Source organism: Perca fluviatilis, chromosome 15, assembly GCF_010015445.1.
Source record: "Perca fluviatilis chromosome 15, GENO_Pfluv_1.0, whole genome shotgun sequence".
Classification (NCBI taxonomy): Eukaryota; Metazoa; Chordata; class Actinopteri; order Perciformes; family Percidae; genus Perca; species Perca fluviatilis.
In genome coordinates, this window is record NC_053126.1 from 38,072,816 (window position 1) to 38,089,542 (window position 16,727).

The 16,727-nt window shown below is 41.4% G+C and overlaps 2 protein-coding genes across 3 annotated transcripts in view; one reads left to right on the forward strand and one right to left on the reverse strand.

Annotated features, from left to right (window-relative positions):
- The window catches only part of ccdc103 (coiled-coil domain containing 103), a 15,294-nt gene extending 11,349 nt beyond the window's left edge, over window positions 1-3,945 (reverse strand). Inside the window, exon 1 of one of the 2 annotated variants that reach the window (XM_039826195.1) lies at window positions 3,904-3,945. In XM_039826195.1, coding sequence (XP_039682129.1) covers window positions 3,904-3,909 — 6 coding nt within the window. In that variant the 5' untranslated portion in view covers window positions 3,910-3,945. Of the gene's footprint in view, window positions 1-3,232; window positions 3,331-3,903 lie in introns of those variants that run through there. The other variant, XM_039826196.1, reaches the window with a different exon arrangement.
- A 3,332-nt stretch (window positions 3,946-7,277) lies between these two features.
- On the forward strand, window positions 7,278-15,706 carry LOC120575397 (apoptosis-associated speck-like protein containing a CARD). Its single transcript, XM_039826188.1, has 7 exons — window positions 7,278-7,362; window positions 7,584-7,625; window positions 9,525-9,756; window positions 11,208-11,271; window positions 11,404-11,424; window positions 14,091-14,138; window positions 14,996-15,706. Exons 3-7 carry the CDS (start codon window positions 9,529-9,531, stop codon window positions 15,259-15,261), a joined length of 627 nt encoding a protein of 208 aa, XP_039682122.1. The 5' UTR covers window positions 7,278-7,362; window positions 7,584-7,625; window positions 9,525-9,528; the 3' UTR covers window positions 15,262-15,706.
- Window positions 15,707-16,727: the final 1,021 nt, after the last annotated feature.

The window sequence follows — 16,727 nt, forward strand, 5'->3', positions numbered from 1 at the left end:
CAAACACAATGTCTTGAGTAAAAGTCAAATTGGATTTGTACCAAAACACAGAACTTCAGATCATATTTACACCCTACACACCCTGATAGACAAACATGTTCACCAAAACAACAACAAAATCTATGCATGTTTCATAGATTTCAAAAAGGCATTCGACTCAATTTGGCACAGTGGACTATTCTACAAAGTTATTGAATCTGGTGTAGGGGGTAAAACATATGACATCATTAAATCTATGTACACTAACAATAAGTGCAGTATTAAAATTGGCAACAAAAGAACAACATCCTTCTATCAGAAGCGTGGAGTGAGACAGGGCTGCTGTCTGAGTCCCACTCTATTCAACATCTATATAAACCAGCTGGCCACCATCCTAGAGACATCAGCAGCACCTGGTCTCACTCTACACCACTCTGAGATCAAGTTCCTGCTCTATGCAGATGACCTGGTCCTGTTGTCCCCTACAGAACAGGGCTTACAGCAGAACCTGGACCTGCTGGAGCAGTACTGCCAGACCTGGGCCCTGGCAGTAAACACTCAAAAGACAAAGATAATGACCTTTCAGAAAAGATCCAGATCTCAAGGAAACACATGCAGCTTCACATTAGGAACACATAAATTAGACCGCTGTACACATTACAATTATTTAGGACTGAAAATAAGTTCCACTGGAAGTTTTAACCAGCGATAATGGAGCTGAGAGAGAAAGCACGCAGGGCATTTTATGCAATAAAAAGTCAAATCTACATTAAAATCCCAATTAGAATCTGGCTCAAACTTTTTGAATCTGTAATAGAACCAATTCTCCTCTACGGTAGTGAGGTGTGGGGTCCTATTTCCTACCAGAATCAGGCCCATTGGGACAAAAACCCAGTTGAAACCCTGCATCTAGAGTTCTGTAAAAGCATCCTACAGGTGCACAGAAAAACCACCAACAACGCCTGCAGAGCTGAATTAGGCCAACTCCCTTTATTCATCAAAATTCAAAACGTGCAATCAAATATTGGCTACATCTAAAAACAGTGACCCCCACTCCTACCAGCAGCAGAACCCCGGCAACACCAAGAGCTGAGCAAAGAGAAGAGTCCCCTCACTCAGCTGGTCCTGATGCTCAGGTCACCTCCTGACCCGGTCCTGCCTCAGGACCAGTCTGGGAACCAACCAATCAGAGTTAACCAGATTATAACACAACAGAAACTAAACTACATCACCAACTGGAACACACAAACAAAAGCACAAAGCAAAGCAGTGCTACCTGTCCCTAAAGAGAGAGTACAGTGTGGCAGACTACCTGACCACAGTGACCGATACCAAACTGAGATCTACACTGACCAAGTACAGACTCAGTGAACACAGCCTGGCCATCGAGACAGGCCGCTACAAACAATCATGGCTGCCCAAAGAGGAGGCTTTCTGCCAGCTGTGTAAGAGAGACGGTCGAGACCGAACTGCATTTCCTGACAGAATGCACAGAGCTGCAGCCAATCAGAACTCAATATTTCCCCAAATTCAAACACAAACACCCGACATTTGACCAAATAACCAACATCAATAAAATGCCGATCTTGCTGGGAGAACAGCCAGAGAGCTGCAGTCTAGCAGCAGAATATGTCTTTACCTGCCACACTCTGAGGAACAGTGAGTGACCACCCCCATACACACAGATACACACAGATATACACACACACAAAGACACACACACACAAAGACACACACACACACACAAAGACACACACACACACACAAAGACACACACACAGACACACACACAGACACACACACACAAAGACACACACAGACACACACACACAGACACAAACACATGTACTATTCTTGTGTTCATGTTGTTGCTGATATCATCAGTGTTGTTCATATTGTTCCATTGTGTTGACATGATGAATGTTAACTTAATGTTTACTGTCTGCACCCCCACCGCATTCCAGTTTATGTCTTTACTTGTATGTGTTATTGTTTTTAAACACCCACAGTCACATCACACACACAAAAATAGACATACACTGACATACTCAGAGATAGAGAGAGAACCACACACACACGACACACACACATCACAGTCACACACAACAAAGAGAGAGAGACACAAACACACACAAGACACACACACAACACACAGAGAGAGAGAGACACACACACACAGACACACACACTCACACACAAGAGAGACACACAACACAGTCACACACAGAGACAGAGACCTTTTTTACACAGACACCACACACAGTCACACACACACAGAGAAGAGACACACAGTCACAGAGAGAGAGAGAGGAGAGAGAGACACACACACACAGTCACAGTCACACACACAGTCACAGTCACACACACACAGAGAGAGAGAGACACACACACACACACACACACACACACACACACACACACACACACACACAGAGAGAGAGACACACACACACACACACACACACACACAGAGAGAGAGAGACACACAGTCACAGAGAGAGAGAGAGAGAGAGAGAGAGAGAGACACACACACACAGTCACAGTCACACACACAGTCACAGTCACACACACAGAGAGAGAGAGAGAGACACACACACACACACACACACACACACACAGAGACCACACACACACACAAAACACCGGACACAACACACTCACAACACAGGGGACCCACAGACACCACGACACACACACCACACGAGATACACACACACACAACACACACAGAACACACACACACACATACACAAGAGACGCAGACACACAAAAAAGAGACACACACACAGTCACAGTACACACACACAGTCACAGTCACACAAGAAAGAGAGAGACACACACACAAACACACACACACACACACACACAGAGATAGAGACATACACACATACCTCACACACAGGTGAGAACAAACACAACACACACACACACACACACACACACACCACAACCCACACACACACACACACACACAGACATACGACACACATACAGACACACACACACACAGACAGACAGACACACACACACACACACACACACACACACACAGACACACAAATAAAACCTACTTCTACCTGAGCCCAGCTAGCGTTAGCCTAACTCAGTATCTATGTTAGCTTAAAGGAGTTAATAACACTATTTATATCGGCTGGCTGTCCTGAAAACACGCAGTTACAAAGTGTTTCTCACACGCATGCGCGGACATGACTGACTGAAGCCAGCTGTTAACATGTAGAACAGGTGAAGTTACCTGAGGAATCCGTGTGTGTGTGTGTGTTCAGATGTTTTCAGGCTCCTGCAGTCCCATACACAGAGAAACAACTAACCGTCTCCATGGCGACGCGCTGCCGGACGGACGGCGCCTGCGCAGTACAGTGCACCCCCTTCCCCCCTCCCCTCCCGGGGGAACAAACATCAACATCTTAAATTCTTATCCCACATCTAACTGGGACATTTATTCACACCGTGGCAGCAGCGGGACGAAGTGAAGAGAGTAAATAGTCCAGTGTATTTACATACAGACAGTCGGTCGGATATTAATAAACCTCATCAGTGGCGGTTTTTGGGGCGGCACTTTTTCATGTCACATGGGGGGCAGCAGCAGAACCTAAAAAAAAAAAAATCCTCTGCGCCGAAAAAATGCTTATTTCTGTTTTCTATCATTTCACTGTGTGGGGAGTTGGCAGATCAGCGCCCCCAGCAGCTGCAGGCGCCCTGCTTGCTGAGAGAGGTCAACACCCCCTACTTTCACAATGAAATGGACTGGTCCCTAACAGTGCGCCGCTACGTACACAGAGACGAAGAAAGACGAGTCTAACCTTTCTTTTATGTCAATGGTCTAAACGCCAAAATGAAACAAAGTTACCCAAGCGGCTCAAATAAAAGAAAAGCGAAAAGACATGTTTTCGGCAGTAGCAGGACCTTCATCAGCTCCCGTGGCCGATGATAGTGGTGTCGGGACTCGGCAGCAGTGGCATATGCACAGTGAGGAGGAGACCTTAGGAGGAGAGGGACAGAGATGAGGGAGTGAGGCTACAATAGGGTGACCAAACGTCCTCTTTTGCCCGGACATGTCCACTTTTTACCTACTGTCCGGGGCGTCCGGGGGGGTTTTATAAATTCATGAAAATGTCCGGTTTTCACTGTTTTTCATGGGCCTATTACGCGTGTACTTAAATTGACTGGCGCTTTGCACAGTGTACTACGGTACTTTGTTGTGTGACGTAATTCCCGAGCGGCTGCTTTGTGGGCGGCTCTGCGACGCGCACATACACAGGGACCAGAGCAGACAGACAGGGACCAGAGCAGACAGACAGGGACCAGAGCAGACAGGGACCAGAGCAGACAGACAGGGACCAGAGCAGACAGCGGAGCAGCATTACACACAAAATGCTGCAGCGTTTCCTGCTAAAGTTTCCCCACCGTGGTCAGAAAACACAGGGGAGACACTTTGTTTCTCTCGCTATGACTCTAGAGTCGTACTCGCTCGCCGTCACTCTCCCTTAATTCTCCCTCGCTCTATCACCCACTCCCCACACACACAGACTGCCGGCTCGACACACACACCAGCGCACAAGTATTAACATCAGGCTACGGCGAAAGCTCTGCGTGGAGCCTGCGTACAACCATAAAACAAGACTTAGTGCAGCTTCACAGTTGAACTGCAAAAAAAAAATGTCCCACGTACCGTCCCGGTCGGGACCGGACTAGTGGGAGGCGGAGTGCACCGTGTGCAAAGCTGGCATATATGTTTTAGTGTCTTTATTATTTATCTTATTACATTGAAAAGGTATTAAGACATATTTTTTTGTAGCTGGATTTTCTAACACAGAAGAGGTCATATTTAGAACATTATTTCATATTTATTTATTTTAAAAGAGAGATATTATTTTGTTACAGGTTGTTACAGATTTTATTTTATTACAGAAGTTATTTTTGCACCATCGAGGCATAATAAAGCATATTCATTAACCATTAATTAAGCCTGTCTGAATTTTTGTCTCGAGGCCGGGCCAAGTGTCCTCTTTTTTGGAAATCAAAATATGGTCACCCTAGGATACAACCTGCGGTAAACTGAGCACAACTCCCCTTAAACACTTAAAACTGAGTGGTGGACAAACTGTTGATGATATAACTACAACAATAAAAAAGTGGGAATGCTTTACTGTATGATTGCATTAGTAGCATATAAACTTTGCACATCATGAAAACTTTCTTAACGAGAATAGATGCTTGGTTAAGATGTGGCCAAAAATAGATGCTTTTCTATCTGCATATCTTCTATCTGCATATATATATATATATATATATATATATATATATATATATATATATATATATATATATATATATATATATATATATATAGGCTATATATATATATATGCAGATAGAAAAGCATGAATTCTCGTTAAGAATGTTTGCATGATGTGCAACGTTTATACGCTACTAATGCAATCTTCATCTGTGGACATGTTGCTACGGTGCCACTTGCATGTTACATTAAAAACACTATGAATACAATACATTATGAAGTGTAACGTTTTCAATTTGGAACTACATTTTCTATTGATCCATTAATTATTAGGGACGTTGAATGTACACGAAAGAAATCGACCAAAACATAAAAAAGGGCTTTTTTAAACGTTGAAAAAAGGAGTGGAAATACGTAAAAAAAAATCAAAAATTCTGAAACAAAAACATCAGAAAAATCTACAATACTACGTCCTTCCTTTTACTGCATAAAGCTGGACCAGGTTCCGTTGGGAACCGGTACCAAATTCTATGTACCGGTTCCTAAAAATCGGTTCAAAAACTGAGCAGGAAAATTTGAATGTTTGTTACTTAAAAAGTTCAAAGTAAGGTTATTACACTGTTTTGTTGTTGACGATGCAGACCTTCAAGTGAATCATTTGAATTATTATGGCTTTAGCTTCCCATAAAAACATAAAACAGTGTAAAAGAACAGTCAGAGTAATACCAGTCGACCAGTGATCATGCGTTTGAATCGGACTTTTCATGTGGACTTGACCCCCCGCTGCCGACAATGCAATTCCAAATGTCAAAAACCAAAATACAAACTGTGAATCACGTTCAATGGACAATTTTTTTAAGACATACAGCTGTTAATAAACAGATGTTTCTTACAGGCTCTGACACACCAACCAGACAGCCGACCGTCGGCAGTAAAGTCAGTCGGACTGATCAGTCTCCTCGAGGTCCAAAAAGTTCCCCAGAACACACCTGGATGAACAACGTGGGTCTGGCGGCTCCCCGACCAAACAACGAAATGTGTTTCTGAGAACATTTGAAGAGAGCAATAGGCCGTGCAGCTGCTGAATCTGTCTTCATTTCAGATCAACAAAGGTCAGTTTAACAGATTTTCCTCAGATTTTGACTAGTCACGCTCATCCTGCTTGTCATTTCCGGGTTAGCTCTCCACCAATCAGAAAGGTCATTGAGTCCGACTGCTGATTATACAAGTCAAATCAGCCCAAATGAAGCAACACACCGAACAGACTCAAGTCACCGAACTCGCCAGATTATCGGCTTGGTAGGTCAGGACCTTTACAGTGTACAGGTCCACTTTTAGATATGTTTCCTTGAGAGAACAGTATTAGTTTTTGAAGAGTCCCAACTGGCCCTTTAGACTCATTTGAGGGTACAAAATGAAAGAGAAGGGGAACCTCTCCTGGGACAAACATTTGGTACACAACGGGACCTGGAAAAGTGCATTTTATAAGTTGTATTGCCCCTTTAAAAAGGTATTTTACCTGGTAACAAGTTATTGGTGTGCTATAATCTGTCAGATAAAAAACCTCATGAATGTAATCAAGTCATGTTGAGGCAGAAACACCCTTTCACTGCCATTTGAAAAAGGACAGATTGTAATTTTGGAGCTCCGGGCGCTCCTGCAGACAGCAGTAACTTTTTGGCTGACGATGATGTGTCTACATGTTTCCAACGTGTCTTGACTGTCCTGCTGTGAATGCTTTCGGTTGTATTTGTAATGAGCACACTGCACCCACTTCCTTGTGAGTTTCGGTTTGGTCCGTTTGTACACAAGTGTCCCAGGTTAACATTTTGGTTTTGTTAGCCCTGTTTATCAGTAGAGTTATGTTTTTAAGAGCTCTATAACTAGTTTAATCTTTGTTTTGGGGGAAATAAACCCTACTTTTTTAACTTTAAACCAGTGTTCCCTGACTGCTTGGTACACAGTACTGGCTCTAAATTTCCTACAGCACATGAATGCAGCATTCCCATAGACAGTAAGAGAAAGTGCATATTTGGCTGATGTCATAGCAGGCGGTGCTTACAGATAGCAGCTCATCTGCAGAGACCTGGACGTCCCAGAGCAGTGAACAGGATCGCTGGGTATCGGTGAGACAGAAACACTCTCCTCACTTTAAATCTGAAAACCAGTAACAGATAATATCAGAATATGAATCATAAACATAACATATAGATAGGAAGCTGTGTGTGTGTTTTGTCAACGTTTCTGTTGCCTGATGATCATGAATCCTAGAAAGGTTTCCTGTTTCCTTCACACAGTAAGTCGTCGACACTATTTCTTTGACATAATTCATATTTCTGTTTTCCAGCTCACTGAGAAGTCTGACTCGTTGATCCTACTTTTGAGAAAGGTAAGGCGTGTTTACTTATATCTATTATTTTCATTGTTTTATAAATCTCAAGTTCAGATATGTCACCAACGTGTAGCTGAAGCGGCTGTTGAGCAGAAACAAGATTCCCTGTAGATAATAATAATAATAATAATAATAATAATAATAATGTTATATCCCATAGACTGCGGTGTATAAAGAGATGTAATAATAATGATATAGCTTACATCCCATAGTGTACAGAGAGATGGAGGGTTGGTGTGTTGGTAGTTATGGAGGATGGTTTTCCCTCGCTTTTTCATGTGGATATGTGTCCAGACTGCCCCCCCCTGCTGGACAAAACCAAACACTACAACACAGGAAACATTACAGTGCTGCAGAAAAAAAAGCTATAAAACTCCCGAAAATGCAGAAAAAAGTTTCATAAACATTAAAGAAAGCAACTAAACTGTCAAAAAAAGCAACAACCCCCCCCCCCCTAAAAATTAGACAAAAACAAATAGTTGAATAAAAAGTAACAAGCTTTACATTGGGCCAAAAACATAAAAAAAGAAGACAACATTTTAGAAAACGGGCACCGCCACTATAAACCTAAATATAGGTCATAATAGCATAGGTCATGCTGGAAAAACAACAACTTATGGGGGTATTTTTCTGGGGGGAACGTTTCTTAACCCTCATGGTGTCCTTGGGTCCAATTTGACCCATTTTCAAAATTTCAAAAGCTGAAATATTACCCAAAAATTAGATGGATTCCACACAATGCCCTTCTCACTACTTTTATTGAATTTTGGATGTTTTGGCATTTCAAAAAAATTGAAATGGTTTCAAAACTGTATTCTGACTCTCTGATGTCTCTGATTATCCATCAACATACGTTCCTCTAATATAAAATATTTCATAATTTCTGCTTTTTTATCTAAAAAATAAGGTACCATTTCCTACAAATGAGGATTATTGTCCATGAATTCCAAAAATAAGTGTAAACCTAGTGGTAATAACTTGGTGTTAGTGGTGTTCGGTGGTTGGATAGCAAAAGTATCAAAAGCCCAGGGGTGTTTCTAGGACTAGAGGAGGTTCAGGACTTAGCCCGGACCCATTAAATAAACTGAATGCTAAACAGTGATTGGCTAACCCAGTTTGTTAATAGCCAGTGTATGTTCATTTTAGCTTCTAGTTTGTAGATGTTAGTTATATGGCACCAATATTTGGCCTAATCATAACTGGTCTGGCAACCCAAAGGACAGGGTTGTGTTTCTAAATTTGTGTGGGTCTGGGGGTCCTTGCCCCCAAAAAATTGAGCATTAAACACTTAATTCCCTGTGTTCAGGTGAATTTTTATGCACCTATTTCTACCTTTTTCTGAATCAATGTATGCTGGAAAATCTTTATGTAAAGGGAAACATAGGGGACAATCTAAATATACAAAAACATAATATATTATAGTAATATATTGCAATAAGGCTCTCAGGTATTCTGTATTGCTTTCAACTTTTTATTCTCCTTAGGATCAACTTTTCTAATTATATCTGAGTCGGACCCCACACGTAGCTGCCCGTTCTATTCGCCTCGGAAAAATAAACTGGACCAAGTTACAGTTCTACCATGAGTTCTAGCACGATGAAATAAGGCAACTTATGATTTCAGGGGTTTACATAGGCTATTGTCCGGTTTCATATTTGTCAGTCAACTTTTCAAAATACATTCAGGGCTACACTCAAAACATTCGGGGCTGACGCCCCGGCAAAATCAGCTGATGGCGCCTCTGTCGAAAACCTGAAAAAAGCGACAAAAACATAGAAAAAAGCATCAAAAGTGTTGAGGAAAGGGATATAAATGTGAAAAAAAGTGTCAAAAAGGTGTTCATTGGTGTTATAGCTGGTGTAGAAAGTGATCTGAATGTGTGTTTGGTATCAACAGGAAGATGGCAACAATGAAAGAGGTTCTCTACTTAGCGATGAAGAAGCTGACTGTGGAAGAGTTTAAGGATTTTAAGTACTACCTGCTGGAGTACGGATCCACAGACCAGCGAGCGCAGTCCAGTCGAGGTTACCCGGTGATTACTCAGGCCGACCTGGAGAACGCCGACAGACGGAGGACCGTGGATCTGATCGTTCAGACGTACAACCAGCAGCCGCTGGAAGTCACCCAGGTCTGTCCATAACACTGACTCTCTGCACAGTTGCTAGTTTGGACCGTCTTTTCAGCTCTTAACACTTTAGTGCATAACGTTTTGATATTAATGAATGTCGATTACATTCAAGCCATTAGCAAAAGAGTTGCTACAAAGTTAATTGACTAAGACTATCAGCTCCACACAACTCTCTCTGGATCTCTCAGTATGACTATGTTCAGAAGATTGGGGCGTCCAGTGACATTCCCACGCAGACACTGGAGTGAAGAAGCTCTGTAGCAGGCAGCAGGAAACTCTGTAGCAGGCGGCAGGAAGCTCTGTAGCAGGCAGCAGGAAGCTCTGTAGGCAGCAGGAAGCTCTGTAGGCAGCAGGAAGCTCTGTAGGCAGCAGGAAGCTCTGTAGCAGGCAGCAGGAAGCTCTGTAGCAGGTGGCAGGAAGCTCTTTAGCAGGCAGGAGGAAGCTCTGTAGGCAGCAGGAAGCTCTGTAGGCAGCAGGAAGCTCTGTAGCAGGCAGCAGGAAGCTCTGTAGGCAGCAGGAAGCTCTGTAGGCAGCAGGAAGCTCTGTAGGCAGCAGGAAGCTCTGTAGCAGGCAGCAGGAAGCTCTGTAGCAGGCAGCAGGAAGCTCTGTAGCAGGTGGCAGGAAGCTCTTTAGCAGGCAGCAGGAAGCTCTGTAGGCAGCAGGAAGCTCTGTAGGCAGCAGGAAGCTCTGTAGCAGGCAGCAGGAAGCTCTGTAGGCAGCAGGAAGCTCTGTAGCAGGCAGCAGGAAGCTCTGTAGCAGGTGGCAGGAAGCTCTTTAGCAGGCAGCAGGAAGCTCTGTAGGCAGCAGGAAGCTCTGTAGCAGGCAGCAGGAAGCTCTGTAGGCAGCAGGAAGCTCTGTAGCAGGCAGCAGGAAGCTCTGTAGCAGGCAGCAGGAAGCTCTGTAGGCAGCAGGAAGCTCTGTAGCAGGCAGCAGGAAGCTCTGTAGCAGGTGGCAGGAAGCTCTTTAGCAGGCAGCAGGAAGCTCTGTAGGCAGCAGGAAGCTCTGTAGGCAGCAGGAAGCTCTGTAGCAGGCAGCAGGAAGCTCTGTAGGCAGCAGGAAGCTCTGTAGCAGGCAGCAGGAAGCTCTGTAGCAGGCAGCAAGAAGCTCTCTAGCAGGCAGCAGGAAGCTCTCTAGCAGGCAGCAGGAAGCTCTCTAGCAGGTGGCAGGAAGCTCTCTAGCAGGCAGCAGGAAGCTCTCTAGCAGGCAGCAGGAAGCTCTCTAGCAGGTGGCAGGAAGCTCTGTAGCGGCTTAAACAGCTAGCAATTTAGCCATAACCTAGGCATCACGTGACCAGCCAACGGTCTCCTAGTTTCGTAGGATATCTTATGTTTTGGTGTGCAGAACTTTCCGTAGGATATCATACAGACCTGTTGATGAGAATGTGTTGACTGAGTCAAATATTAATAAAAGATCTGTGTCATCATCACTTCCATGTATCCTTATCTCACCAGGAACTGTTATTAAAGGTCGGGAGAGGCGACGTAGTGGACCATTTGGCTCAGAGCAAACCCGGAGGTAAAACTACAAATGTCCACAGATGTCAATATTTCAGATTTGTATAAATCTAACAAGACTTAGTTATTTGGAAATATAATAGGATTTTATCCAAAGTTGCTGTGATCTGAAACCTCTTCTTTCCCCCCCCAGCTCCTATGCAGATAGACAGCGGTAAGTTGTCAGAATAACGTGAGACTTTTGAACCTAACCCCAAAATATTTAAACCCGTTTCTCTGTGTGTGTCTGTGTGTGTGTGTCTGTGTCTGTGTGTGTCTGTATCTGTGTGTGTGTCTGTCTGTGTGTGTGTGTGTGTGTGTGTGTGTGTGTGTGTGTGTGTGTGTGTGTGTGTGTCTGTGTGTGTGTCTGTGTGTGTCTGTGTGTGTCTGTGTGTGTCTGTGTGTGTGTGTGTGTGTCTGTGTGTGTGTGTGTCTGTATCTGTGTGTGTGTCTGTGTGTCTGTGTGTCTGTGTGTGTCTGTCTTTGTCTGTGTGTGTGTGTGTGTGTGTCTGTGTGTCTGTGTGTGTGTGTGTGTGTGTGTGTGTCTGTCTTTGTCTGTGTGTGTGTGTGTGTGTGTGTTTTAGACAATTTGCTGTAACAGGGACATACGGTAACGACAGCACACACACCTTGATGAACATCTGCAGATGGAGATTCTATTTTTCTAGTTGTAAAACCAGCTTCATCATTGTCTCAATTTAATTTGAGTTATTGTGCATAATAAAACGTGTAGATGCCAATAAAAACTATTTTGTTTCCAATTGAACTGAGGCAGTTATGGATTGTGTTCATGATTACATGTTGGATCTTCTAAAGCCCTGATACCCACAGGATACACTCTAGTCCAGTGGTTTTCAACCTGTTTTGTGCCAGCGCCCTCCGATCCATTATCCAGGTCCCTAACCGCACCCCATCAAATAAGATGTAGGCTAGTTGTCCAGAATATTAATGATTATGCCCTAATATTAGGCCTATTATTGTTGTTACTATTGTTATCACAAATAATCAAAAAATCATATAATTGAATGACAAACAACATATTTCTTAGTTTCCCTGGTATCAAAAAGCCACTTGAATATATAAATTATATCTAAAAATGCGTTTAAAAAAAATGCAACCATTTGACATTCAATTTAAATAACAGCAGCCAATCAGAACGACTAGATATGTAACATTAAAACTTGAATTAGATAATACACACACTAACAGTAGCCAATCAGAAACAGCTAGCAATTTAACGTTCAAATGTATTTTTCATTCAAATCTAAATCTATAATCGAGTTGTTCCAACAGAAAACAAGCTGGCACTTATCAAGGGGTAAAAGCAGAAGGAAATAAGTTCCCAACCTTTGAAAGTTAGTGAGAGTCCTTTGTTGATGCATAGAAGAGTCTAGGTTAGAAGAGTCTAGGTTAGAAGAGTCTAGGTTAGAAGAGTCTAGGTTAGAACAGTATAGGTTAGAAGAGTTTAGGATAGAAGAGTCTAGGTTAGAAGAGTCTAGGTTAGAAGAGTCTAGGTTAGAAGAGTCTAGGTTAGAAGAGTCTAGGTTAGAAGAGTATAGGTTAGAAGAGTATAGGTTAGAAGAGTATAGGTTAGAAGAGTATAGGTTAGAAGAGTCTAGGTTAGAACAGTATAGGTTAGAAGAGTATAGGTTAGAAGAGTATAGGTTAGAAGAGTTTAGGATAGAAGAGTATAGGTTAGAAGAGTATAGGTTAGAAGAGTATAGGTTAGAAGAGTCTAGGTTAGAAGAGTCTAGGTTAGAACAGTATAGGTTAGAAGAGTATAGTTAGAAGAGTTTAGGATAGAACAGTATAGGTTAGAAGAGTATAGGTTAGAAGAGTTTAGGATAGAACAGTATAGGTTAGAAGAGTATAGGTTAGAAGAGTTTAGGATAGAACAGTATAGGTTAGAAGAGTATAGGTTAGAAGAGTATAGGTTAGAAGAGTTTAGGATAGAAGAGTCTAGGTTAGAAGAGTCTAGGTTAGAAGAGTATAGTTTAGAAGAGTATAGTTTAGAAGAGTATAGGTTAGAAGAGTCTAGGTTAGAAGAGTCTAGGTTAGAAGAGTCTAGTTTAGAAGTGTATAGGTTAGAAGAGTCTAGGTTAGAAGAGTCTAGGCTAGCTATTGCCTGTCTTGTCAAGTAAATAGCAGAAAAAAACGTTATCCTCCTGTTGATGTTTTTTACCTACATTACAGAATAGCCTTTGTAGGAAATGAGTTGCATTGGTTTTGAATTTCACATTAAAGGGATACTTTCCTACTTTCCTTATCCTCAAAATGACCATTTGTGTTTCCATTACTCTCCAAGTGTTGAATTCATGAAGAAAACATTGTTATTGTCGCATGCCTCCACGGTGAACGGAGAATCAAAAAATGGAGAAAAGTCTTGATATGTTGAAGTATTATAGGGGTCCGCCTTTAACAACAGCAACACTATATCAAAACATTAGTTTACAAACTCTCACACAATCCATGCAGTAGGCTTTAATCAATAATCCATGCTGAGAACTTTCCAAACACATGCATTCTCGCTAAAATCTTACTATTTAGAACACTTCTGCTACTTGTCCACTACTGGTCTGAGAAGGTTGTGCAGAATCACTGATGTAAATAGTAAGGTCTTAGCAAAAATCCATGTGTTAGGGAAATACTGAGCGTACGACTGGAAAAACAAGTCTTATACTGCACAAGGTAGACAACGTATGGGCCTATTTTAGTCTTCTATTTTTACACTGAAAGAAAGCTTTTTGTTTGCAGTAGTAGTAGTATGGTATGCAGTGGTGTGCTTAAACACCATACCAGTCCATTATTATGCAATATTAATTTTCCCTATATTTGTTTCAGCTGCAACACCCTCAGCTGGAGCAACTGGTGTGAATACCATGGCCGATGGTGGGTGCACAGGTTGTGTTGGATGATTAGAATAGACCAAACTTAACAGAGCACAGGCTCAAGAGTAATGAATAGATAAGTGCTGCATGGTGTTATGGAATTTCAATAAATTGTTTGAAACTTCAATCAATACCACTTTAATGTCTGCATTAAGAATAGAGCTAGAGCCAGCCAGCTAGGTTAGTGTAGGTTAGCTTAGCTTAGCATAAAGACGGAAAACAAAGGGACACAGCCTGGCTCTTTCCAAAGTAAAAACGACCTGCCTCATAACGCTAAAGCTCGCTAATTAACACGTTATATCTTGTTTGTTTAATTGGTACAGAAAAACCAAACTTTGGGCAGGCTAACTTTTCTTATGTGCTTCTAGTCATTATGCTAAACTAAACTAAATGTCTCCTAACATCTTATTTAGTGTACAGATATGAGGAGGTATTGATTTTCTCATCTCACTTTTGGCAAGAAAGCCACTCCAGAAATTTCGTCATAAAAAGTTAAGATGTATGAGTTTTACCGAATGGCATTTGGAGAGTACTTCATTTCATAACTGTAAGATGAAGACTTTACTCTTTTAGATGTAGCTTGAATCTAAAATTATGAATCCACTATTTAAAAATGTTTTCTTCTGTCTAAAACACAGCTGTTTGGATTTCATTTTATCCACATTAGCTCTAACAACAGTACTCATACTCATCCTGGGACCCCCCCCCCATGCAGTTACAATGCTTCAATGAATGCAAAACACAAAAAACTGAGCTATGAAATCACTGTTACAGAATGTTAAGTCCTTTTCTTAGATATGTTTTAAGTTGGCTTCATGTCATCGTCATTGTAGAGTCCTGTTTCCCCTTTGTCCTCAGGCAAGCACTTTGTGGATAAACATAGAATCAAGCTGATCGACAGAGTGAACAACATCGCAGTCATTTTGGATGAGCTCCTCGAGGAGGATATCCTCCAACAAGAGATGTATGATAAAATCAGGGTTCTGCCTACCAGTCAGGAGAAGATGAGGGAGCTCTACTCTGGGCCTCTGAAAGCTGGTGGAATAAGGTGCAAAGATAAATTCTACAGCATCCTTGAGAAAAAGGAGCGGTATCTAGTTGATGAGCTCAAGGAAATGAAGTGATTGTTATAATGAAATCCATTTTTAGATCAAACATACCGTCCACCTAAAGACATGTTTTATACAATAACAATGGGGCATTAATAATGTAATCCTATGTCTCTGTGGGGGCTTTCTAAAACAATTTTTCCACATATGTTTATCAGAGCTTTTGCCCTTAATTTTACTCTTAAGTTAGTAAGACATCATTTTGAATGACAAAGAAAATTTAATAGATTATTTATCAGACAATCATGTAAGAAATTAATTAATGTTCTCATGTAATGTTTTTATCCAACATACCAAATGAGAGCATGTAATGAGTCTGTTTAACATAATCATTTTATGTAAATGGAACATGCTAGATCATAAATTATTATCCATAAGTGTTGCATGTAAAGCCCATTTGACCTTTCATATATGTCAACATATGTTTTATATTGTTTTTGATCAGCTTTATTATGCCCAATAGGAATAACTTTACTTTTGTTCTATTCTATTCTATTTTCTATTCTTCTATTTTGAAATTTATATAAATTTATAATAAAATCTTCTGTTGCTATGTGTAGTTCTTACATTTGAAGTGATTGAGTGTCTTAAAACTATGGTGACAATATTCTGATCTAGGCTAATAGTGTTCAGATGCGTCTCCATCATCCCCTCCAGGTTTTTAAAAATGTGCACATAGATCTCTTAACATCTATTTAGTTCGGTAATTGTTCAGAGGGATCCGTACTGATATGTTTCACAACTTTGTGCTTAATGTGCCTAACCCTTTCTCAAAAGCTTTTCTTCACACATGCCAATAAGAAGTTAGTTCTGAATATTTCTTGCAAACGGCGTCCTCCATTTTTATGATTGAACTGTATTGAAAGGCGTTCCTTCCTTCGTTCTCTGACGTTTGGATGAAGAACTGTGCTGCCTGCAGGATCTCTGAAATGTTATTAATGTTAATGTGAGGAGAGGCGTGAAAACACTTCTATCCTTCCTCTTGTCTGACAGCAACTGAGGTGAGTTTTGCCGTTTTCACCGTTTTAGCCTAATCATAAAATATCTCTATCTGGTATCTTCATTTTAAAGGGAAACTTCAGCGATTTTTTTAACTCAGCCTTCTTATTTTAAATCCTCATATTTCAATAGCATAAATATTGTGGATGCATTTTCTAAAAATGAATACAAAAATAATATGAGTTTGACAGTAAAATGGGCGTAGGTAGGTTTGAGGAGGAAGTGCCCCCCCCCTTCCTCCCCTACACGATTTCAGACCGCTTCAGAATGAGGACCAAATATAGAAATGTATCATATGCATTTGAAACTTTCTCTGTTTCCAAAAGTGCACAGATACTGAAGCAGAATTCCTAAAGAAAGCAGTTCTGTCCAGAGACACTCGGTGAGGTTTATTTCCCCATCCAGCACGAACAACACCCAGGACATCGGAGCACTGCTTAAAGGGGTGATAGAATGATTATATAGGGTATTTTACACTGTTC

Excerpts from the sequence above, each read along its gene's own strand:
- LOC120575397 (XM_039826188.1), top strand. The coding sequence starts at position 9,529 with ATGGCAACAATGAAAGAGGTTCTCTACTTAGCGATGAAGAAGCTGACT. Across the intron at positions 9,757-11,207 it reads AGCCGCTGGAAGTCACCCAG|GAACTGTTATTAAAGGTCGG; the intron begins GTCTGTCCATAA and ends TTATCTCACCAG. Across the intron at positions 14,139-14,995 it reads TGTGAATACCATGGCCGATG|GCAAGCACTTTGTGGATAAA; the intron begins GTGGGTGCACAG and ends CTTTGTCCTCAG.